Source organism: Culex pipiens, chromosome 3 (assembly GCF_016801865.2).
Source record: "Culex pipiens pallens isolate TS chromosome 3, TS_CPP_V2, whole genome shotgun sequence".
Lineage (NCBI taxonomy): Eukaryota > Metazoa > Arthropoda > Insecta > Diptera > Culicidae > Culex > Culex pipiens.
The window spans coordinates 103,048,234-103,073,215 of NC_068939.1; the positions used below are offsets into that span (position 1 = coordinate 103,048,234).

The following is a 24,982-nucleotide window of genomic DNA, read 5'->3' on the forward strand; positions in this document are numbered from 1 at the left end:
TGTCCAAATTACCCCATAGGGGTGTTCATATTACCCCCACACAAAAATGTGGGGGTAATTAAATTTGGACACCTTTTAATTTTTGCGATAAAAATGGGTTTTTCTTCAAAATTTATCGAAATGAATGAAATTTTTCCATCAAATATGGTCTCTATTATCCTCTGGTGTCATCCACATTGCTTTAAAATATCCATACAGCCCGTGGCAGAGTTATTTCCTTAGGGTGTCCAAATTACCCCACACTCCCCTAACTGATGCACTTTTGTTCCTACCCTAGCAGACGGAAATAACTTGGGAATAACATTTTCTGAAATTTGAAAATACTAGGCCAATAACATTTTATGTTATTTATAACAATATTTGTTATTTGTCTTTATGAATTTTTTGTTATTGGATTGTTATTGTAATAACAGACTAATAACATTTTTAGTTATTCTTCGAACAAATCTTTGTTATTATTTTTTTGTTATTTTAACAACTAATCCGATCATCCCAATAACAGTTGGAGGTATTCTTCCATAACAAAAAATGTTATTTTTGGAATAAGATGTTTTGGCTTTCAACCAATATCAGACCAATAATAAATTTTGATATGATAACATAAACTGTTATTAAACTCTTATGCAAAAATGGATTTTGCAAGAATATTCCATAACACTTTCTGTTATTTTAACAGTATTTGTTATTGAAATGGCATGATTTTTTTTATTACCGTCTGCCCGGGTATAATTCATCTCCAGGAACAACAACAGGAAAGCATTTATAGAGTCACGTAATGCCAATGTTAACCACTTTTGGGATCATGACGGGTCAAATTGAACTGCTGAACCGAAGTTGCCACCTATATCCAAAAGCATGTCCTTCCTAAGACAAATGTGTGTACAAAGCCCCTCCGAAAGGCGTCATAAAATGACATTAAACCTCGTGTGCGAGCAACCGCCCCAACAAGTCACGCTCTACAGTTTGTCCTAGAACGACGACGACGCACATTCAGCTTCACCCCCTCCTGCCAAAAAGCTTACTCGAAAAATGCTGGAAAGAGCAGGGAGATGTGGGAAGGGGAGTCACGACCTTCCCAGGACGTGTTGCGTCGGCGATGACTCCGTCGCGTCCCCTCGTCGTGTCTGCTTCCCTCCCATGGACCATTGAGCAATACAGCACTGCCGTCATCCCCTTTTGGTTGGTCTCGGGCGGGATATTCCACCCTCTCTCCCTCTGTGTTGGCTAGACATACGTACGCCACTTTTAAGGGGATGCTCTTTTCGGCCTGGAAACACACAGGCAGCATCCATCCCATTCCCAACAGTACAAATTCAACTCGATTGATGGAAACGTAGGTCGGGTCGTGTGTGCAAGTAGTTGTGTACAAGCCTTGGGTTGTTTTCTGGGACTACGACACCCCTCTTCGTTTTGTGCGTCGCAGGGGTGGTGTGCAGTGCAGACTGTGTGGATTTTGCTGGTGTTGGTGCAAAGGCTGGTTGGGGATGATTCGATGGCAGGAGAAATTTATGCTTGGAAACAGGATGTACGTACTCGCTTTCTCCATCGGTTTGGATTTGTGTGCTTTTATGTGGTTCTAGTGGATTCAGGTAGATTAACATTCAAATCCATTCTATATTTTTTGTCAAGACTTTTTCAACCACCCTTATTGTGTTTATAAATACATTTTTATGTTTCAGGTTACATTTATGTTTTTTTTATCAAATTGGGGCAGTCGATTAAAAATTTTAATATGTAATAGTTATATAATTTATTATTATTTAAAAATGAAATCATGTGAGGAACGTTTAGACTTTAAGAAAAAAAAACAAAAATTAAACTTGTTTTAATTTTATAATTTTCTGATTTTTAAGGAAGCTGGCTTGAAGCTTTTAAACAATAAATTGCGGTTTTTTATCCCTAAATGTCATTAGACCAGTTTCATCCCCTTGTCTATGTTCAAGAAACCTTATGTTGCATTAAGTTTATGTCCCTCGACTCTGACCAAAGAGGAGTAAAAAATAAATAAATAAATAAGGAGCCATGGTTTCAACATTTTAATGAAAAAAGTGTTTTAAAGTGCATTATACACCTGTCTAGTTGTTTTGCAATCATTAGTTTCCAAAATATCTAAGCATTGGCGAAAAAAAAGTTTTTGCGGTACTGTACATCGGAATTTCCTAAAAATTCAAAACATTTTTAATCGAGCCAAATATCCTAAACATGATTATCAATGCAGAAAAGTGCATTTTAGATTGTTTTCAGTTGATTAGACTTCTATTTTGTCCCGCTCGTGCGGATCAATCGGACCGCGCACTGGACTCCCAATCCAGAGGTCGCCGGTTCGAATCTCGCGGCGGGCGCTCTAAAATTCTTTGTGTAAATATGGGTATTCGGCGCCGTCGCTCCGGTAGCCGACAGCTATAAAGTCAACTTCGTTTTTTGTAGACTTCTATTTTTAAGGAAAATTTGAAGTCTTTTGAAAAAAAAATGTTTTTTCGAACCAATTTTGAAGGGGGAAGGGGGGGGGAATAAGCTTTGAAAAATATTTGCAACGGCCTAATATAAAATAAATAAATTATTTTACGTAGATTCGGTCATAACTGCTATCCGATTGTGAGTTTCGAGGTTGTTTTTTAAACAATGTGAGGTCGTTGCAAATATTTTTCAAAGTTAATGTTATCTTTTGAATTTTTGTCAAATTCCGATGTACAAGTGCTTAGATATTTTCAAAACTAATGATTGAAAAACAACTGGACTGATGTAAGTGCATTTTAAAACACTTATTGTATCCTAATGTTGAAACCATGGCTTGAAACTACTGTTTGTTTCTGGCAAAAGAAGTCAAAAAGCAATGTATTTTTTTTTCTTCCGACGTTCGTGTCTTTTTAAAGATATGTATTCAAAATACAAATTTTGTTAATTGCTTAGAGCTTCCATTTTAATAAAAAAAATGCAATTTTAACATTAAATACTGTGTTCTATAAAGTTTTCGTTTATTTTAACTGTTTGTACAAGTTTTTTTCAATAAAAAAATTAAATAAAATTTGGATTAGCCTAATACCTTGAAAATGTTCAGTTCTTAACACTTGTAGCCCCAACGGGGTCAAAAAAGTGGGAAATGCAACTTCACTGGCTCATACAACCCTTGAAAAGTTTAGTTTATTTATTTATAAATAAAATAAAATAAAACTTGGAAAAAAAAGTTCGAAATGTCTTTATTATTATAACTTAAGGTAGACGCATCTGTTTTGGATCTACCTTGTTGGAGGTGATACTTGACATTCTTCCGGATAGATAGAGTTTTCGCCGAGATACAGCCGGTTGAAGTTGCATTTCCAACTTTGTTGACCCCCTTGGTGCTTCGCGTTAGTTTTTACCCCGTTGGTGCTACAAGTGTTAATTTATTTTTCGTCATATTTACATGACGAATGAGTCATTAAAAATTTTGACTGGAAATCCTTTGTGGTTGAAGATTCTAGTCATTGAGTTATGTAAAATTTTATTGAACAGAATAACAACCCCACAATATAAACTAGGTAAACTTAGGTTTCATTAAACGTATCCTAAATCTTAATCCCGCTAAAACTTATTTCAAAACAAGAAGTTTTTCTCGACAACTTCCCAACTTTCAATCTGTTCCCGTTGAATAAACCTACTCATTTTATTACGCGTTAAAGTGTCATTATGATCCCTCCTGGCTTTTAATACAATTACCGGCAGCTCTGTTCTGCCTGATTGATTCTACAATGACCGGAAGGTTCCCCAAGAAAGAAACACGAAGGACACCCATAACAATTACTGCAATCCCATGTTATCTTAATTAATTCTTGCAGCGGTACTTGACTCGTTGGTGGCGGTCGCAAGTAACTTTTTTTTTGGGACACCAGACAGAAAATAGCAGTTTCCCCCCAAAACAAACCAAGTACATCGTGGTGGGTAGAGAATAAAAAAAATGGGTAGAAAAGAAGGGGACAAACCCCATTCTACGGGAAAATGGGGCAAACGAAGAGAGAAAGTCATTAAGAGAAGCCATCTTCTTTTTTTCTCATTAACTGAATGCCCAGCCGGTTAATTTAAAATAATGAAATTCAAATCTTGGTTGGGGTCTCTACTTTTGCTCCACCATCTTGACAAGGACACCTTGCGAATGGTCATTCCGCGCACAGGACCACCACGCGGGAAAGCCATCACCGGAAGAGGAGGGAAAATGCCAACGTGTCGTGGATGGAGTCATGGCGGACGGTAGCTTTTTTTCTCTCTCTTTTTGGTTTTGTTTTCCCTCCGTGGCGCGTGGTAGAGGAAAAGATGTGCGTGCGTGGAAGCGACACGCAGCATAAAATATGTTCACCCTCTTCTTTTCCTCCACCAGTGGCTCACAATTGGTTACGGTGACATTATAAAGAGAAAGTTAGCATGACATTTTTAATACTAGACGTTTTTTTTACGTATATTTTTTTATTCTGCAAACGATTATTTTAAAACATGAACCAAACTAAAAATAAAATGTTGCAAATAAGTGGCTCCTATTTAATTTGGTTCGAGAAAATCATATTATTCCATCGGGCACCATATCGTCGCTTGTGTAATATCTTGTGACACGTCCTATCTTTTTACAGCAGACGTGTCACATGTTAGCACACAAGCCACGATATGTAGGCATATCAGCACCATGACGTTCAACTAAAGCTTGTGAAACCTGGTTTAATCTGAAATCAAGTAATAAAAAACATAATTAGATTAGAATTAGATAAACTCTATGAATCGTTGAGAGGCAGTTTATGTAGATTTTGATCGGTTTGTTGTAGAGGTCGTTTCAAGGCGAACATTTCTCGAGGATTCCGAATATTTCGAAATTGAACACAAAATTTACTGTCTTGATGGCAAAAATGGGCATAATAAGTTAACTAAGTCAAAAAAAATTTACAGAAAAATTAAGAGAAAATCTGCGATTGACCTAAAAGTTAACACCGTAGGCTTATAATTCACGAAATTACCTAACTTTTGTCTAAGAGAGTATGGGTATTGGAAGCAGTTGCAAACAAAAAAAAAGGCCGGATTTAAAAATATAAATTTTGAACCTTTCAAATGCAATAAAGAATATTGGATTTCACCAAGTTGTATAAAATGCGAGCAATTTTAAGATATTAAAGTGTTATTTGGATCTCAAACTTAAAGCAAATCCCGAGCAGGGGTAAATAACACGGGAATACCAAATTTTGGTATTACTTGAGCAAATAACAGCGACCAAAATGTGCCCTTGGTTGCCCAGTAGTAGATGGTAAAATACCATGAAATCATACCAAAGTCTAGTATGTGGAAGGGCACAACAATACCAAACCATGTTATTCCAAGGGTAAAATAATACCTCAAAATAAAACCATTTCAATACCAAGTTGAGGTCTTCTGAATTTTTGAACATCGCTTGAATACCAAAACTTGGTATTGCCATGGTTTAATTTTTAGGTATTCCCGCGCCCTTGGAAAATCATATTTTGGTATTCCTGTGGTCTTCCACATACATGATTTTGGTATGATTTCATGGTATTTTACCATCTATTACAGGGCAACCAAGATCACATTTTGATCGCTGATATTTGCACAAGTAATACCAAAATTTGGTATTTTCATACCATTTTTAGTGCAGCAGTTGCAGTTAGTGAAAAAACGGAAATGATCCATATGCAACAGCCAAATCTACTCACCTGATGTTTCCATGTTGTTCTTAGTGATATTCTTCACCACACCGAATGCATTTGTCATTGATGAACGGCCTGTGCATGAAGTTCTTGAGGATTCTGAAAAATAACAAGATTGAAAAATAAGTGTTATTAAAATAAAACTGGATTGAAATTAACCAAAATTCAATAATCTTTCGATTGACTCGTTTTTCAAAGTATTTGGTTTTTTTTTCAAGTCATTTTAGCGCAAAATTTATTATCTTGTCCAAATTGGTAAAAAAATCCCATAGTTTCAGAGAAAATTGATAAAACACTGTAATACCAAAAGAATACCAAAATGTGCCATCCTGACTTAGAAAATTTTCCACAATTTCAAGTCATTTCTGTAGGGGGTATATCAAAAATGTTTAAAATCAAGTTTGAAATTTCCGGTTTTCAATGAAAGCATTCGCTTTGAGACATCATTTTAGTGCAAAATTAATTATTTTGTCAAAATTGGTCAAAATTTTCCCATAGTTTCAGAGGAATTTGATAAAACACTTTAATACCAAAATAATACCAAAATGTGCCATCCTGACATAGAAAATTTTCAACAATTTCAAGTCATTTATTTAGGGGGTAAAGTATTTTAACCATTAGTGGACCCCCTAGTAGAGCCGAAGCACATTTTTCACAAATTTTCAATATTTTAAGCACTTTTTCATAACCCTTTGTACAAAATAATGGAATCTGGAGTGTTTTGAACAATTTTGAGAATTTGTTTCATCAGTTTTTTGTTTTTGAGCAGAAAAATATCCATTTGAAAAAAAGTTTTTTTTTGCCTGTTATGGACCCCCTTTCCCTATAGTGGACCCGGGTCCATAATCCGATTGTGGACCCGGGTCCACTATAGGCAAACTGTTATTTTTTATACCAAATTCAACTGATATTTGATGTTTTGATGCATGGTGTAGGTCTAATCATAGATATAATGAATAAATGTTGGATTTTGCTCACTTTCCATCATGAACAATTATGTTTTGTTAACAAATTTGGCTTTAAACAACAAAAAAACCTAACAGACATTCAAACACATTTATTTCCGAAAAAGATCAGAGAAACCGTTTCAAAAACCACTGTAAACATCCAAATAATTTAAAAAAGTAATTTTGATGCAATTTTTTCCATATTAATTACATAAATGATTGACCGAAACTAAACAATAGTTTTGTTTACAATTGCTGATAAAACCACGCATGTTTATTTAAAAATAATGTTTTGTTATTGATTTATTATTATAAAATATCATTTCAAACTGCAACTATGATGCTTTAGTCAAGTACCATTAACTAAAGTTTTGATTAATTATAAATTCTTTCGGCTTCAGCATATTTGGTACTTTTAACATAAAAACAGCTATATTTATACTCATAATTGAAAAAATATGCGTTTAGGTTAATTACAACAAGCATTCATTGTATGTTTAAGAGAAACTTTTGCTTAAATACACAGTTTTCTTTATTTTTGTAAGTTAAATTAACAGGGGTCCACTTTTGGAAAAGTTTGGCTTTTCGTTGTCCTATATTGGATCCCCCTAATTTTTGCTCGAAAATGAACAGTTCTTCGCTTTATTTTAGTAAAGTTCCTTAAACTTACATTATTTCGACCTGCTGAAGTTGAATAATCAGTCAAAAAATGATTGGATAGTTAATTCAATCATAAAATATAAATGCAGTTTTGTTGTGAAAATGCTAGTGGCCATGGCTGATTTCAGATGTCGAACTCAAAACACTTATTTTTTCTGAAAGGACACGTCAATGTCAGCCAACATTGTTTTAAATGATGCTGAACATGCCAAATAAAAGATTTGTAGACAAAAACACGCTTGAAATTGTGATTTTATTGAATTTTCATCAAAAACCCTTCAGAGGGTCCACTATAGGAAAGGGGTCCACTAATGGATAACGTACCCTATATCAAAAATGTTTAAAATCAAGTTTGAAATTTCCGGTTTTCAATTAAAGCATTCGCTTTGAGACATTATTTTAGCGCAAAATTAATTATTTTGTCAAAATTGGTCAAAATTTTCCTATAGTTTCAGAGGAATTTGATAAAACACTGTAATACCAAAAGAATACCAATATGTGGTGCTCGACCATTGACAAATTCTGCAATTTTGCAATATCAAAACAATACCTTTAATTGGTATGATAGCACATTTTGCTCTTGCATAATCCTTAAGACAAATTTTAATGGGTCCAGGAATACCAAAATTTGGTATTGATACCAGAGAAAGGTATTATTACGCATTTCCCTTGTTATTTACCCATGCTCGGGTTGTCGTAGAGGGCTGAAATCAAATTCTTTTTGTTGCATTTTAAGACAAAGTTGAAAGTATTATCCAAATCGAGGCATCTCGATACGACCTGTGACACACACTAGAAAAACTCGCTTTTGACCTGCCAAACATATGAGATTTGTCCAAAAATATCAAAATAACTGATTTCGTATAGCTCTCTCTGGTTTGAAAGTTTGTATTTTATTAATTAACACCCAATTCATATGATATTTTTGACTTATGTACTAAAAAAATAATCTTCGGTTTTGTATTGTTTTGTTGAAATTTGTAAGTAAATGTAACACCGACCAACAAAATTTCTGTGCAGGCTCAACTCGAGGGGAAGCTTGAAGTTTGGGGCCCCCAGAAATGCGTGCACTTTGAATTTTTCAAAAATATTTGGTCTGGGTCGAATGGCTTTTCTTCAAAGTTTGTATGGAGAATTAGTGCTGTTCGCTACTCCCACATATTGCATGCAATTTTTGAATTGTATGCAACAGCGACGAATCGCCTTAATTCTTCAAACAAACTTTGGAGAAAAACCATTCGGCCAAAACTAAGTATTTTTGAAAAATTCAAAGTACACGTGTTTCTGGGGACCCCAAAGTTCATGCTTCCCCTCGAGTTGTGCCTGCGCAGTCATTTTTGTAATTTTTTGTAGGTCAGTGTAATTTAAAATTTTTGTCCCTCATCAAAATTTTCCCAAAAATCAGGAACTTGAATTGATGAAATGTGACCGATATGACCAGTTATTAATATTTTGCAAAAAGCATCTAGAATTCAATGGCATCAGTTTTATTTTAATTAATTTCAGATAACTATTAAACTTAACATGACACCAGCTCCAGGTTCCAAAAAAAAGTTTATTATATTTTTTTGCGGAAAATTTTGTTTTTAGTGGCCAAAAAATCAGAGTTATGTCTACCTGATGTTTGAGTATATATTTCAATTATTCATAAATAAATCATCCAAGCCAAATCAATTAGCTTGCTATAATTTGTAACCTTTTAAATATTGTATATAATGTTAAGAAACAAAATATTATGAGTATATTTTCCGCAATGTTTCACGTGCGGCCTACGAATTATCTTAAAGTGGCGAATTATCTGCATTGATTGTCCTTATTCAATTTAATTGGTGTTTAATTAGCATTTAGTAGTTCTGCTGCAAGATGTTACATTTGCAGTTCAGAAATTTGGAAAACCTTTTAGCTCAAATAAATTCAAAAGCCAAGCAATTGCAACCAATTGTTGGAATCTTCCCGTAAACCGTTCATTTTCTATAACAAACTGATTTCAACAAAATAATTATAAAATATTTCATATTAAATTTTCATGAGTTGGGTGTAAATTAACGTTCACACCAGAATGCTACACCTTAAAATGTCAAAGGTTACTTGAGTTGATGCTTTAGCTTAAAATTCAATCAAACAAATTTTATTTATATTATTTTAATATCCAGGTGTTAGTTTTATGTTAATGCTCAAGCAATCGAATCTGAATGTTAAACTATGTTTAAAAAAACAAAAAAAAAAACATAAGAAAATCATGCAAAATCAAGTATTTGTGTACTATTCTGACTTCAGAGATCTTGAAATTCTAAAACAAAGTTCTCTGTTTATGCTCTTGCCTCCACCATTTTGAATGATCTACTGAAAATGTGGCAACACCGGGGGATCCGACTCCACCGAAAAAAAAGCAAACATCACCAAGGGATGAGGCTGTTGCTACTGCCGCGCTTGCTTTTCAGAACATTTTCCCCTCTGCTGCTGCAGAACCTTTCCATCCGCAGCTTTTCTTGCGTTGCTCGTGGTCGTGATCACAACATCGCTTAAGTGTTTGTGTTTATGTCTGCCGTCTGGCATGCAGCATAAAGCGGTCCAGTGAGCAACATATTGAGCATAAGTCAGTGTTCTGGGTGCATCAAACGCACTCTCTCTCTCTCCATTTCACACACACACACGCACACAATTGCACGCACCGGCATTGCGAGAGCATATCATTTCAAGCATAAGTAAGCAAATATGTTTTCAATGCTTCTCTCGGCTGCTGCGATTTGATTATTTTGACGCGACGCCGGTCAGAGTATGAGTGGAAGCGCCGCGCCGATGCCTGCTATGTTAAGCTCGCTTTATGATGAAGTGTGTGTGTGTGTTGCTTATGCTCTCTCACACCCGTGCCATTATCGTCAGCACCGTCGTCGTCAGATCGGGCATACATCATAAGCTCTCTCTCGGGCAGAGGTGTTTCGAGTGTGTACGTGTGACTTATGTTTATGCTCGAAAATTTGTACGTAGCAATCAATGAGCTTAAACGAGCGCGCGCGCGTGTGTGTGTGTGAGGCCAGGCCACCGAACCAAACCCAGCACAACAGTACAGAGTGGTTGTCTCACTGCAGTATAATTTTGATTTAAAGATGGGCAAAACTAAAAAGGCAGGAAAATAAAAAAATACACCGTGGCTATTTTTATTAATTTTCATTTATACTTTCACATGTAGTTAAGATTTCGTTCTAGACCAATGCAAATAAAATTTGAAAATGTATAAAACATTTCAATGAAAAAAGTTTTGCAAAATTTATATACACAAGTACAGTTGTCTTGCGTTCGTTAGTTTTCAAAAAATCTAAATATTTCATAGCTGCTTCAAACATGCTAAAAATTAGGAAAAATGCAGTTTTAATAGTTTTCAGATCATTGTACGTTTATTTCCATTGAAATTTTGAAGATTATTTGAGCCAATATTGATGTGAACATAAACTTTGAAAAATATTCACAACGGATTTGGGCCGTTGCAGATATTTTTTGAAGTTTATGTCCCTCTACTCTGGCCTGGGGAGGGCAAAACAAATAAATATTGAAATTACAAACCATGGTATTAACATTCGAATGAAAAAAAGTGTTTTAAAATGCACCTTTACACCTGTCCAGTTGTTTTGCAATCATGGGTTTTCAAAATATTCAAGTATTGAAGAGTTTTTTTTTGCGATTTTTGCGGCGCTGGAGTGGACATTGGAGTTCCACAAGAATTGAAAATATTTTTGATCGATCCCAGACGTGCTAAATATAATTTTAAACGCAGGAAAATGCATTTCGAATTATTTTCAATTCGTTAGAGTTCTATTTCCCTTGAAGTGTTTTAAACAAATATTTTTTTGAACCCTGACTTTTCGAGCCAATGTTGAAGTGGACATAAACTTTGAAAAATATTTACCACGGTTTTACTGAAAAGAAACTTTTTGCACTGTCAGATGAACCATACTTGAACATAATATTTCGATCTTTATCAAGTAATAAAATAAAATATAAAATCATGTTATGCAACCATACTCTCCTTTATTTTTGCTACCCTTCACAGATAAATGTGGGTGCACATGATTGCTCAATACGATTCCATACCAATTATACTCGAAATTTACTATTTTATTTGTTGGTCAGGAAATAAAAAAATCAATTCGATTAGAGTGTGTCTAGGAGGTCTAGGAGTCCAAATTTATCATACTTTGACAAACTGAAGCGTTTACTGACATCAACTTCTAGAGTGTAGAGTTGGAGCCTAACATTTTAAAAGAGCACTTAACTTTTTAAACAAGGGTGTATCCCTCTCACTCAAATGAAAGTTTACATAAGGTGTTAGAAGGATAGAATATTGTTTACAAAAGTGGTGCGCCTTAACACTGGAACGCCCAACGCATGTCCAACTTCCACGGACGCCCAAGCCTCCCAAAAAGGTGGAACGGTAACTTCAACTCGCTGGTTCTCGGGCATTACTGAACCAATCGGGACAATTCATGTTTCCAGTGATTTGTAATTTGATCACAAAAATGACAGATTTGATCAAATTAAATTCTGCAAAGTTCTAGAATCATCTAGATATCCTAACAAATCACTGGAAAGAAGAATCATCTTGATTGGTTGAGTTATGCCCGAGAAACATTGAGGTGAAGTTACCGTTCCAACTTTTTTGGAGCCTTGGGCGTTGGAATGTTAATGAAATGGAAGGCACGAGTTGTGCTATCACTTAAAGGAGAGAAATTCTAAAAAGGACTTGTCTCTCCTATGTCGACATATCAGTTAAAAGAATTACACCATTGAAAATTTTAACGTAGTCCGCTACGTGTTATTGGCCCTGAATGAGCATTTGAAAAATTGAAAATATTATTTCGATAAAACATGGGATACGCAATTTTCACATACTCATGAAGGCGCGCGGTAATCTATAAAAAAAAACATATTAAATATGTATTAGCTTTTCCAAAAGTGTATTATGATTGCTTTTACATATTCAGTATCAATTGAACAGAATTTTTTTTATGATTTTGCTCAAATTAGTGGCAATTCTCATATGTTCGGCAGGCAACAAAATCTTAATCTTATGTTTATGTTGAAACAAAACTTTTGCCCACTCGCCCCTTCCCACAGTGCGCCTCAGGCCTAGTCGTCCCCCACACCACCACCACTACCATTAAAGCCAGGTCGTCGTCGTGGTCACACCACACCACACTACACCATTCTATCCCGTTCCGTCCCGAACGGAGGCCAGCCGCGAATCGACTACGACTACGTCCCTTCAGTGTGGTGTGAGTGCACGTTCAGGTCGGAACGCGGCTCCGACGTCCCATAGCCGACCAAGAAGAGTAGAGAGTAGTACTACGTGAGGCAGGAAAATCAAGTACTGCCAACTTTTAAATTTATAATTTGCAAATTGTGGGATATTCACTGCTTCTCCTGTTGGACGAGCTTAGTGTTCGTGAGTGTGTGTGTTCGTGCATGCAACTTTGTTCGTGGCTTAGCATATGCTGCTGCTCGATTGTGGATCGTGGATTGTTGTGGCCCAAAAGGATAAGCGAGCGATTGGCTAAAGTTTCCCGATTATGCTTTCCTGCGCCACTTTAGTGCGAGTATGTTTATAAATTCATTAAACCTTGTTCCGTGGGGTTGAGTGTGTGTGTATGTGTGCGTGTGTGCGATGTACAACGCTGTGTGTAATATTCATTTTCCGTTTTCTCTCTTTCTCTCTGGCCTTTTTCCACAGATCTAGTGCCTAGCTGTGCTTCTCAAAATGGCAACCCGTGAAAAGAAGCCCAGATCAGTGAATTCGGACTCTCCCACCCCTTCCCTCGGAGGTAGCGACTCGGCCCCCTCGACTCCCACAAGCAAAGGCAAAGGTGCTACCAATACGAGTGCTGGTAGCATGGGCAACACGGGCAGTGGTAGCGGCAGCGGAAGTAGTCGCGCATCCTTGAGCAGGCAAAAGTCCAAACAGTTGCTTCAGAATGCATCGGAAGACACGGCGGTCCAGTCTGGGGCCGCAGCGACGGATGATGTCACAGATGCTGCTCCAAGCACGACAAACCGAACAACTCGGGCCACAAAGGACGATTCCGGTGAGCAAAGCTCGAAGGAAAAGTCGACCGCCGCCGATCCAAAGGACTCGCCCAAGGATTCAAAACCGGCGGCCAGCACTGCTCGGAAGGGCGCCGCGGGCAAGAAAAAGCCTATCCGGGGAGGAGGTAGAGGCACAGCCAAAACCACCATCACGGCACTCAAAAAGACCACCCTAATCAAACGCAAAACGAGACCAATCGTTGGCAAACCAGTACTGGGCAAGAAAGTGCTCGCTCGCAAGCAAATGAACGCCAAAGGCAAAAAGGAGGTGACCGTGACCGTGAAAGAGCAGGAAGACAACAAAAACACCAGCCTGCGCAACGGCAAACCGCGCGCCACCGACAGTCCCGTGTCCCAAAAGTCACGCAAAACGGTCGTCACACCCAAGGACAAATCGCCCAAGGATGCGACCTCGTCGACGCCAGAACCGACGTCCGCAATCAAGCTCGAACGTCGCCGGTCGGATTCCGTGTCCAAGTGTTCCGACGTGACGGATGCCAGCAGCATGCTGGAAACCAGCACCAAGGACAACGAAGACGACAAAAAGGACGACACCAGCCTGTCGGAGATCAAGCGTGAAATCATGGAAGAGCAGGAGACCAAGTCCAAGATCCTCGACAAGATGGCAGAGACGTTCAACGAACGCAAGACTCCCATCGCCGCCGTCGTGGGCAAGGACGAAAAAACGGTCCGCCGAAGTGCCCGCCAGCGAAAGAGCACCGCCCGCGATCGGGACGATTTCGTTACGCCGAAGCTCAAAGTTCCCGCGGAAATCAAAGCTGAACCAGTGGACGCGGACGAAACGACCGCAGCCGCAACCGCCGCGCCCCTTTCCATCGATACAACGGAGAGCCCAACCGGCACGAAAGAAAGCACCGTGCCCAGCGAAAAGGACGCCTCCCTGAGCCCGGAACTGGTCAGCGAGGGTGTGTCGGAGATCAGTGTTAAGGAGTTTTACAGTGAGCCCGCGTTTCTGGAAAACAATCTCGGCATCGAGCAGGACCCCAAACTGGGCGAAATTGTGCAAGTGCAGGAAAAGATCAAACTGGATAAGGGGGGAAGTGAAAGTGAGGTGGTGGCGACGGCGGCCAACGGTAGCGAAGAACCGCCCGCGGCAAGTGAAACGGTCGAACCAGCCATCGTTGTGGTCAAGGAAGAAAAGATGGAAGTTGAGGAAGAAGTTCCGACAAAGGACGATACAGTGAAAGCTAGTGAACCCATGGAAGTGGATAAAGTGAAGGAAATTATCGGTGCCGTCGTGGAATCGCCACCCGTGGCGAAGGAAGAAACATCCGGCAACGAATCGCCCGCGTCGGACTGGTCCAACGAAAAGGACACGACGACGTCGTCGACGCTGGGTGGTAAAGTGAAGAAGAACGATTCGCGCTCGGATTCGGACGGCGAACGGCCACCGTCGTCCAAACAGAATACTCCGCGTGCGACGGCCAAGGGGGGCACGGCAGCGCCTACTGCTGCTGGCGCAACCTCCAAGGAGCCAAAGCCCAAAACACGCAACGTCAAGGATAAGAGCAAAGAAGACGAGAAAGCAAAGGAAGAAAAGCTTCGCCAGGAAAAGCTCCGCGTCGAGGAGAAAGTTCGCGAGGAAAAGCTTCGAGCCGAACGGCTCAAGCAAGAGGAAGAAAAAGAAAAGAAGATGTTGGAGAGCAAAGTGGCGGATGTTGTTGAAGTGTCCGCAGCAGCACCGGAAGTGGACGGAAGTGACTCAGCTGGTAAGCAGGATCCGCCCAATCCCGTCGAGGAAGTGGTTTCGGTTGTGGAGAAGGTGCTCGCTCCGGTGACCGTCACGACCACCCTCAGTCTCACCTCGGCCGATTCTCACCTGGTTCTTTCGGTAAAATCTACCGAATCGATCGACATTGTCGACAAACCGGACGTGGCCAAACTTAACGCGCTCGCGCTGGAAAACCTTCCAGCCATCACGTTTGTCAAGAAAGAGGCGGTCAAGGACGACGCAAAGCTGGACAACGTACAGCTCAAAGCGGAGCTGGAAATTGTCCCCATCAAGGAAACTACGGTGGTCGTGGAGGAGATACCCGTGGAAAAGGAACCCGAAACGACGTTGCACATCATTTCGAAGAGTGAAAGCGCTGCAGCGGCCGTTACGGTTACGACAGTCGCGGCGGCGGCAGCAGAGGCCATCCCAGCGACCCCACCCGTAAGCATCATCAAAATACAGACTGAAAAAGATTCGACAAATTCCGCTGTTTTCAAAGAAAACCTGGCGGAAAAGCTCGAAGTGAAAGCCCCAGAAGCGGTTAAAAATCGCGATTCGATCGAAAAAGTTCCTCCCGTGAACGAAACCAAGACTGCAGAAGCTGTACTACGAGTGACGGAGGTGCTTCCGGCAGCGGTCGCGGCCGGTTCGTCGACGGTTCTCCAAGAATCGGAAGACATTGCAAAGCAAAAGGAATCCCATCTGAAGCATCTCGGCCTGCTGACCCACCAGGCGGCCAGCGAGGAAAAGCAACGGCGGAAGGAGCTGCAGGACCTGCAGAAGCCGGGCTCCGGTGGCAGCGGCTACAGCTCCTCGTCCAGCAGCGGCAAAGGTAGCGGAGGCAAGTCAAGCCGAAACTCCGAATCTACCGGAACGCTCAAAACTGTGATAAAACTTAATCGAGGTGAAAAGCGCAAACGACTGCCACTGAAGATGACCCTCCAGAAGGGCAAAGGCAAGGGCGCGGAAAAGGACGGAGCGAACGGTGGCGACGGAAACGGTGACGCGTTCTACATCATTCAGAACGAGGTGAGATAATGTTCCTTTCCCCCACATAACTGTGCACAAAGCAGGGTAATAAAGTGGGATGTTGCTCACCTGTTGCAAACCACCCCCCATTTCGCTATTCTCCTTACTTATGGCTTTTTCTTCTATTCTTTCTCCTTCTCCTCCCGCACAGACCGATCATCAGAACCAATCGATGACCGACTCGACGGGGGCGACCGCCCAGGGACGCAAGGGACATCACCGATCCCATACCACCGGTAAGTTTAGACAGCATCGCCGACAATCTTTTGCTTTTCTTTCGGTTAATCGGTAGGGCGTTGTGGGGCGAGAGATAATTAAAATAAAGCGACACCAATTTATTCAGTGCTATCGTTGGAAATCGTGGGCTTCGCAGGGGATTTGATAAGTTGGAAGCTGAGGGCATAAAACTTAACAATTATGCGGCTGATGTCGGGATGGATCATTCTATGATTGGATGTTTTACATAATTACTTCGGTGGAATGCACAGCCATACTCTTTTAAAAATTTAAAATTGGTTCAATCTATATACATAAAAAATTCGACTGTTTTGTTCGAACGCGAATCAGTTCAATACGGAGCGTCGGATCGAGGAGGCTGAATAAGCAAACAAGCTAAAAACGTCAAGAAACGAAAATAGAAAAGACGAATTTTGTCGGGTTTTGCTTGTAATGTATAAATCAATAAGTTCATCAAAACAGCGTAATATACCGCGCGTCTCCATCAAACAGTTTGAATTACGCACATTTGTAGAGACGCATAATACTGCACTCAAAAAGGATTTTTTAATTGGAAATTTATCTTTCATTAAACTATTTTGAGCCTAGTTTAATAAAGGAGGGAAAATGCCGTGTGATTCACTATACAGAGATTCCACGTCAAACCTTCGTTTTTTCGACTTTTAACAATATATTTATTATGAAATCAGATCAACATTTTTGTTTTGTTTAGATGGATGAATATAATTTCAATTACATTAATATTGTTTAAAGTAAAGTTCAAAAAATTCTCAGGAATCTACACTAAAATTCCCGAGAAGCGAGAGTTAAAAGAGTACTTTTTTAAAGTCCATATGCGCCATTGGGTGCAGATAGCATCTTTTGAAAAAAGTAAGCTAGTTTCATTCAATCTGCGTTGCACCTGTTTGAAGTTATGAAATAATGATCAAGTAAGGCCATTGCAAATATTTTTTGAAGTTTATGTCCCTTGCCTCTGACCGAAGTCGAGGGAGGTGGGGGCATTTAAAATTACTTAAATATTACCAAAATAAAAATATTAGCTGAGAGATTTTGGAAAAATCAGAATGTTGAAAAGAGTTCGCAGAATATTATCTCCAAATAAAATGTCAGCATTAGTAAAATTTTGGCAAAGATAAACGCAATTAAAGATTCATTTACATTGATTCAAAGTCCTAAACAATTTTCTAAGTTAAGTGGTTGTAGATATCCCATAACCAAAACAGCATCCCCCTTATTTTCTAATGCGAATTTCTCAGGAACTAATTTAACATTAGCAAAATTTTCTGATCTTTTCGAGAAACATATCAAAATGGCGTAATATTGAAAATTCTGTATAGTTCACAATTCTTTCCAAATATTTTTTTCAACCCTGAGATTTATTTATTTCAACCTAGAGATTTTTTTACGCCAATTTTTACTGACTTGACCAAATTGAATGAAATTTGAATTGGAATCAGTAAACATCATAAATAACACTGAGCAAGAAGAATAATTGCAATTCATTCAATAGTTTTCGAAAAATTTCTATTTGAAGTAAAAATTTAGTTGTGCTCTGGTGCAACCATCGGCGTTAATATTTTTAGCATTTTTTGCTTTCTGTTTTGTCTCCTCACCTCCAAAGGCTATAAAATCACTCGAAAAATGAACTTCTTTATTCAACCTCGTAGACCCACCTTCACGTATACCTATCGACTCAAATTCTGAACAAATGTCTGTGCGTGTCTAGATGTAAGGAGCGGCCGTGGCTGACTGGTTACGGTGTTCGCTTTATAAGCGAATGGTTCTGGGTTCGATGCCCATCTGCTCCCAACGAGAAAGTTAAGAACACATAAATTTGAAATGATGAATATGAACGAAGAATCAAAGTCGCTCGAGGCGGGGTTCGATCCTCCGTCCTTTGGAATGGTAAGCAAAAATGCTAACCACTAGGCCATGACGACAAGGTGAGCGTGGACTGGAATTAGGAATACTGTTACAGAGAGCGAGTTGTGGCGCTATAACCACGGCAATTAGTGTTCAGGGCATTCGTGGAAATACAATGTCCCATCCCAGAGGGTCCCGGAGTACCAAACCTTCTTAGCATGGTGCTCCCAACGAATACAACCAAATCTCGGAGCGTATGGTGGTGTGTCCCCACGCTTCTTCCTCCCCTGTCGATTCAGAATTGTGTTGTTGTTCGAACACTCAGTGCTCAAACTCAACCCAATGACGAGTCATCTCTGCGATACGGCTTTACGCAGTAGGCCTGGCCGCTTTAACGCTTGTGATGTTTCAATGCATTCCGATGCAATGGCGCACTACAAATGTTAATAAATGACAAGAAGAGTGCTAGGCGTCATCTAACCTAAGGCACTCTCCAGGATCCCTTCGAAAGATTGGCTGCGCTAGGGTCTGATTAGATTAGATTAGATTAGAAATGTCTGTGCGTGTCTAGATGTGAGTCCGTGCACCGAAAAATAAGCACACGATTATCTCCGGACTGGCTGAACCGATTTGGACCGTGTTGGTCTCATTCGATCCGTCTTGGGGTCCCAAAAGACCCTAGTTAATATTGTAAAGTTTTGTAAAGTACTTCAAAAGTAATGCTAAAAAAACGATTTTAGCCAAACTTCGGAAGATTGTAAAAAGGGTGGTTTTTGTCAGAAACCCCGTCATGCTATATATTGTTAGAAAGGTAATCAAAAGACCTTTCCAAAGATTGAAGATCTGACAATTCTATCAAAGGTTATAAGTACTTTAGTGTTTTGAATACACTTTTAATGAAGCCGGATCTCAGATATTTCGATAAAAATAAGTGTTATTTATACACTTTTTTAAGACTGTGTAGTGTATTCACTTTATAAATGTGAGGAAGACTCGTTATCGTAACTCGTAACGTTATCTTTTGTAAAATTTTGAAGGGAGAGAAAGGAATTTGCATTAGTCTAACAAGCCATAACGTAGCACACGCAAAACGGACATTAGGTATAAATTCCTAATTTTTAGTATTTTTTGAACTTATGTTCTAGCTTGTCAAATTATACCTAAAAATTAGTATTTTTTTCTTCCTAAAATGAAGTACTTCTTCAAAATTCCTAAATTTTAGGATTTTTTTAGTTCAAGAATTGTGATTCACGAATTGACATGTCAATGTCAAAATAATTTCGCGGCTGTAAGTTTGTGTTCCATGGTGCTGCTGTTAATTTTCAAATTGTGGGAAGTGGCAAGGTAAGTTTTGTGCTGGGAACCGATCGGGAATGCATTTTGAGTTGGCCGACGAAACTTTCCACGTGGCCACCCGGATCCGGTGCAGCCCCGGCTGGGTCGGCAGAAACGCAAAGCCGTACCCGACCGGCCAAAAGTTGTCGAACAAGTTCAAACAAGTCGAACCGCGCAGGGCAGATGCAAATCGAGCGGAGTTCCAAAGTGGGACCGCCGAGGATCGACGCGGGCCGTGTTGGCGACACTCTGTCCCTCGCAGTGTGCTGGACCCGAACTGGACGCTCCCCTTGCAGAACAGGTTCGGCTCTTCAAAATCCGACGCGTGGCACAGTTCTCCCAGGATGGGTTCCGCCGGGGCATCGCTGGATTTAGTTATGTAGCTTTTATTTTTGTTTAAGGGAACCACTTTTTGAGTGCCAAGGAGAACGGAACCCGGAGCATCTTAATTAGAGGAAGTGTGGCTCGCGTGTTTGTGGAAGAGGAGGAGGAGGACGGAACCTTCAACTCCCGGCGGGATTAAAAAAGCCGCGTTTTCCCTCTCGTGCCCTAGAGGACGGATGTTTGCGGAAGAGCTGGAAAGGGGAAGTATATAGGAACCCCAACCGGGGGAATTGTGCGACCCAAAATTGTATCCAGTTTGAGGTTGGCGGTTTGGTTGGGCGTTGCGGGTGTGTGTCTGTGCGTGTGGGTATGTATGCGTGTGTGAAAGTGCGTTTGTGCTCGTGTGTGTATGAGAGAGTGATAGGGTAGAGGAAGAGAAAGACAGAGAAAGTGGGAGAGAGAAGAGGAGAGGGAGAGAAAAAGGAGGGAAAGAGACAGAAAGTGGGAAAGGGAGAGAAGGAGAGAGAAAGAATGAGAGGGAGAGAGAAAGTGGGAGGGAAGATGGACAGAAAATGTGGGAGAGAGAGAGGGAGAGATAGGGTGAGGGTAGAGGAAGAAAGAGAGAGAGAGAGAGAGAGAGAGAGAGAGAGAGAGAGAGAGAGAGAGAGAGCAAGAGAAGGGGGAGGATAAAATGTGTTTATAAGAGAGAAAGAGAGAAATGGTGTTAGAGAGAGTAAAAGATAAAGAGAAGAGAGAGAGATAGAGAAATGGTGTTAGAGAGAGTAAAAGATATAGAGAAGAGAGAGAGAGATAGAAGAAGAGAAAAGAGAGGGAGGGGAAGAGAGAAGGAGAGAATATGTGGTAGAGGGAGAGAGAGGGAAGAGCGAGAGGAGAGGAAGAGAGAGGGTGTGAGAGAGAGAGAGTAAAAGTAGTATAGAGAAGAGAAGAGAAAGCAAGCGAGATATAGAGAGGAAGAGAAAGAGAGAAAGATAGAAGGGGGGGGGGGAATTTTTAGAAATCTTATATTTCAAACATTCTCAAACAAAAAAATCTAATATTCTGAAATTAAAAATAATTAAAGATTTTAATATTGAATAAATATGAAAATATTCAAAACCTTTTTTAGGTAAATTATTAAATTATTTAAAATATTAAAATATTTAGATATTAAAATATTAAAATATTAAAATATTAAAATATTAAAATATTAAAATATTAAAATAATAAAATATTAAAATATTAAAATATTAAAATATTAAATTATTAAAATATTAAAATATTAAAATATTAAAATATTAAAATATTAAAATATTAAAAAATTAAGATATCAAAATATTAAAATATTGAAACATAAAAATATTAAAATATTAAAATATAAAAATATTTAAATATTAAAATATTAAAAAATTTAAATATTGAAATATTAAAATATTAAAATAATAAAATATTAAAATAATAAAATATTAAAATATTAAAATATTAAAATATTAAAATATTAAAATATTAAAATATTAAAATATTAAAATATTAAAATATTAAAATATTAAAATATTAAAATATTAAAATATTAAAATATTAAAATATTAAAATATTAAAATATTAAAATATTAAAATATTAAAATATTGAAATATTAAAATATTAAAATATTAATATATTAAAATATTAAAATATTAAAATATTAAAATATTAAAATATTAAAATATTAAAATATTAAAATATTAAAATATTAAAATATTAAAATATTAAAATATTAAAATATTAAAATATTAAAATATTAAAATATTAAAATATTAAAATATTAAAATATTAAAATATTAAAATATTAAAATATTAAAATATTAAAATATTAAAATATTAAAATATTAAAATATTAAAATATTAAAATATTAAAATATTAAAATATTAAAATATTAAAATATTAAAATATTAAAATATTAAAATATTAAAATATTAAAATATTAAAATATTAAAATATTAATATATTCAAATATTAAAACATTATAATTTTAAAATATTAAAACATTATAATTTTAAAATATTTAAATATTATAATTTTAAAATATTCAAATCTTTAAAAAAATATTTTTAGGTAAGAGCATTTATAAAAAAGTTGAGTTTTATGTAAATAAAAATATTATTATATCATTTAAACTATTGTTTTCTTCTGCCTGCATATCTCTTGAATAATATCTAATTTGATCTTTGATTATTCCTAAATATAAGTTATTTTGGGTTCCTTACTTTTCTAGAAAATATCTAAAATTTAGGCATTTATGCCTAGAATTTAGTAATAATCATGGTCCGCCATCTTGAATTATACCTGAATATCAGTAATTTTTGATCCCTTACTTTTTCCAGAAAATACCTCAAATTTAGGTATTTATTCTTAGAAATAAGGAATATTCGTGGTCCGCCATCTTGGATTATACCTAAATATCAGTAATTTTGGATCCCTCACTTTTCCAGAAAATACTTCAAATTTAGGTATTTATGCCTAGAAATTAGGAATAATCGTGGTCCACCATCTTGGATTCTTCCTGAATATAAGTAATTTTTGATCTCTCACTTTTCTAGAAAATACCTGAATTTTAGGTTTTTATGCCTAGAATTTAGTAATAATCATGGTCCGCCATCTTGGATTATACCTAAAAATAAGTTATTTTGGATCCCTAACTTTTCCAGAAAATACCTGAATTTTAGGTTTTTATGCCTAGAATTTAGTAATAATCATGGTCCGCCATCTTGGATTATACCTAAAAATAAGTTATTTTGGATCCCTGACTTTTCCAGAAAATACCTGAATTTTAGGTTTTTATGCCTAGAATTTAGTAATAATCATGGTCCGCCATCTTGAATTATACCTAATTATAAGTAATTTTGGATCCCAAACTTTTCCAGAAAATACCTGAATTTTAGGTTTTTATGCCTAGAATTTAGTAATAATCATGGTCCGCCATCTTGAATTATACCTAATTATAAGTAATTTTGGATCCCAAACTTTTCCAGAAAATGCCTAAAATTTAGGTATATTGGTTCTTCAATTATACCTAAAATTTAGGAATTCTCGTACTAAAACGCGACTAGTAATTTTATTACTAATAGCCGATTAGTAATAAAATAACTTATTGCAGTCAGGTTCGATTATACCTAAAAATTAGGAATTTATACCTAGTGTCCGTTTTGCGTGCACGTCTCTGAGCGAATATTCCTTGTGGCAAATCAGCACCACCCCCAAAAACGACCGGATCTAACCTTTCGATCTTCGTCTACCGAGAAGAAACAATGCCACGAAGTGGAAAGCTTAATTTCCTATCAAAATATTGAATTTATAGGGTATTAAACGCTGACCTTTTCTTCCCTCGTCAGTTTCGTCCACTTTCCCCGAACTTGAGTTGTTGTCACGTGGAGCGATTTTCTTCGATTGCGCAAATATTCTTTCTAAAGGGGAAGAGTTTTAGAAAGCGTTTTCGAATGAGGGTGGTAAAAAACCTATAATGAGTGAGGTGGTCTGGCAGGAGAAATTTAAGAACAATGTTTCAAATCAGTTTCGGGGGAGGGGTTGAAAGTGGTGATGATTTGTTGATTTTTCATCCCCGTCTAGCTTGGCGGATGGTGCCTCTCATTAATTTATGTAATTGCCTAACTAAGTTGTTTTTCTCTTCCTGTTCCGACAGATGGTGTAAACCTACCGGAAGTGGTCACCGAAGCGGTTGTGGAAAAAGTTGTCCAAAAAGCCCCGCTGGTGATTCCCGAGAAGGCGTCCTCGTTCAACGTCCACCCGGAACGGCTATGCATGGACCAGTGTTTCTACTGCGGGGGCAAGTTTGGCCTGTACGACACACCGTGCCACATCCGGGCCATGAAGTCCACCGAGCGGCAGCAGAACATCCTTGCCAGTAAGTGTTTAGTTGTTTTGAGGATGTTTCCTAGTTTCTAACTGTTTTGTGATTTTTCAAAAACAGGCGAAACAAAAATCAAGATCGACAGCTGCCTGTGCGATGCCTGTTTCCGGCACGTGGACCGAAAGGCAAACTGTCCGTCCTACCGCAAAAAGACGGAAGCCAAGTCGCTGTCCCTGGCCAAGATGCAAAGCAGCTTGGAATCCGGAGCGGACCGGCAGAGCCAGTACGAATCCAACCAGAAGGCGGGAGAAAGCTCCGGAACTGCACAGCAGCAACCTTCCCCGCAAAAATCGGAAACCGGCGGCCAGGAACTGCTGGACCAAGCCGATGCAAATGTGGTCCAGGGAAGTTGCCACGTGGCAAACTGCGCCGCAAACGCGTGCCACACCATCCGCCGGAAGTGGCTGGTCAAGATGAAGAAGACCATCTGCAAGATACTCGAGATTAACCTGGACCAGTCGAACGCGGCAATGACGCTGATTCCGATCTGCGATGGGCACTACGAGCGGATAAGCCACCTTATGGTGTGCGCCATGTGCCAGCGGCGGCTACCCAAGAATCACATCTACTACATAGTTAATGTGAGTTTCCCCCCCCCGAAACCGACAAACTGTTGAACATTTCCAACTCTAACTGATACTCACTCGTTCTCTTTTCATCCCACCCACTTTAAAAAAAAACAGGAAATTCCACAATTAGAGCGACTCATCCAGGAGCAGGGAATCGCCATAAAGCTCGGCAACTCGACGCTGGTGGTGTGCAAATTATGCAGATACTATGCAAATTTACTGCTAAAGCCGCCGGATGCAAAGTCCCAGAAGGCGCAGTTTATCAAGAACTACAACCGAAGGTGAGTGCCGATGAAAGTTGCCGGGAAAGTTTTAATTGGTCGCTTAGCGGGCGTTTGGGGGGTGTTAATTTCGGGCAATGTTTTGGCTAACGGAACACGTTAAACGAAATCTGGTGCATCAAGGTTCTTAATTTTAAGCAAATAAAAATCTGTATATCTACGGAATCTTTCGATTTAATTTTTGATATTTTTTTTTACGAAACTTGCACACCAAAGTAAGAAATTTATTACAATCAAATAAATATTTTCAAAATTAAGCAGTTGTCAAGTTTTTTGCAAAAATGTCATTTTAATGTTTGTATAATTTTGCTTGAACGCAATTTTAGCCATCCATTTAAGACTG

The 24,982-nt window shown here is 38.3% G+C and overlaps 1 protein-coding gene across 4 annotated transcripts in view; it reads left to right on the forward strand.

The window, feature by feature from the left end:
- LOC120418266 (uncharacterized) overlaps positions 1 to 24,982 on the forward strand; it is a 53,401-nt gene that overhangs the window by 23,728 nt on the left and 4,691 nt on the right. For 2 of the 4 annotated variants that reach the window (XM_039580583.2, XM_039580585.2), the window contains 5 exons: positions 13,011 to 16,127; positions 16,279 to 16,363; positions 23,562 to 23,783; positions 23,850 to 24,370; positions 24,473 to 24,639. In XM_039580583.2, the coding sequence (XP_039436517.1) occupies positions 13,038 to 16,127; positions 16,279 to 16,363; positions 23,562 to 23,783; positions 23,850 to 24,370; positions 24,473 to 24,639 (4,085 nt within the window). In that variant the 5' untranslated portion in view covers positions 13,011 to 13,037. Of the gene's footprint in view, positions 1 to 12,520; positions 12,648 to 12,678; positions 12,877 to 13,010; positions 16,128 to 16,278; positions 16,364 to 23,561; positions 23,784 to 23,849; positions 24,371 to 24,472; positions 24,640 to 24,982 lie in introns of those variants that run through there. The other 2 variants (XM_052709299.1, XM_039580584.2) reach the window with 2 other exon arrangements.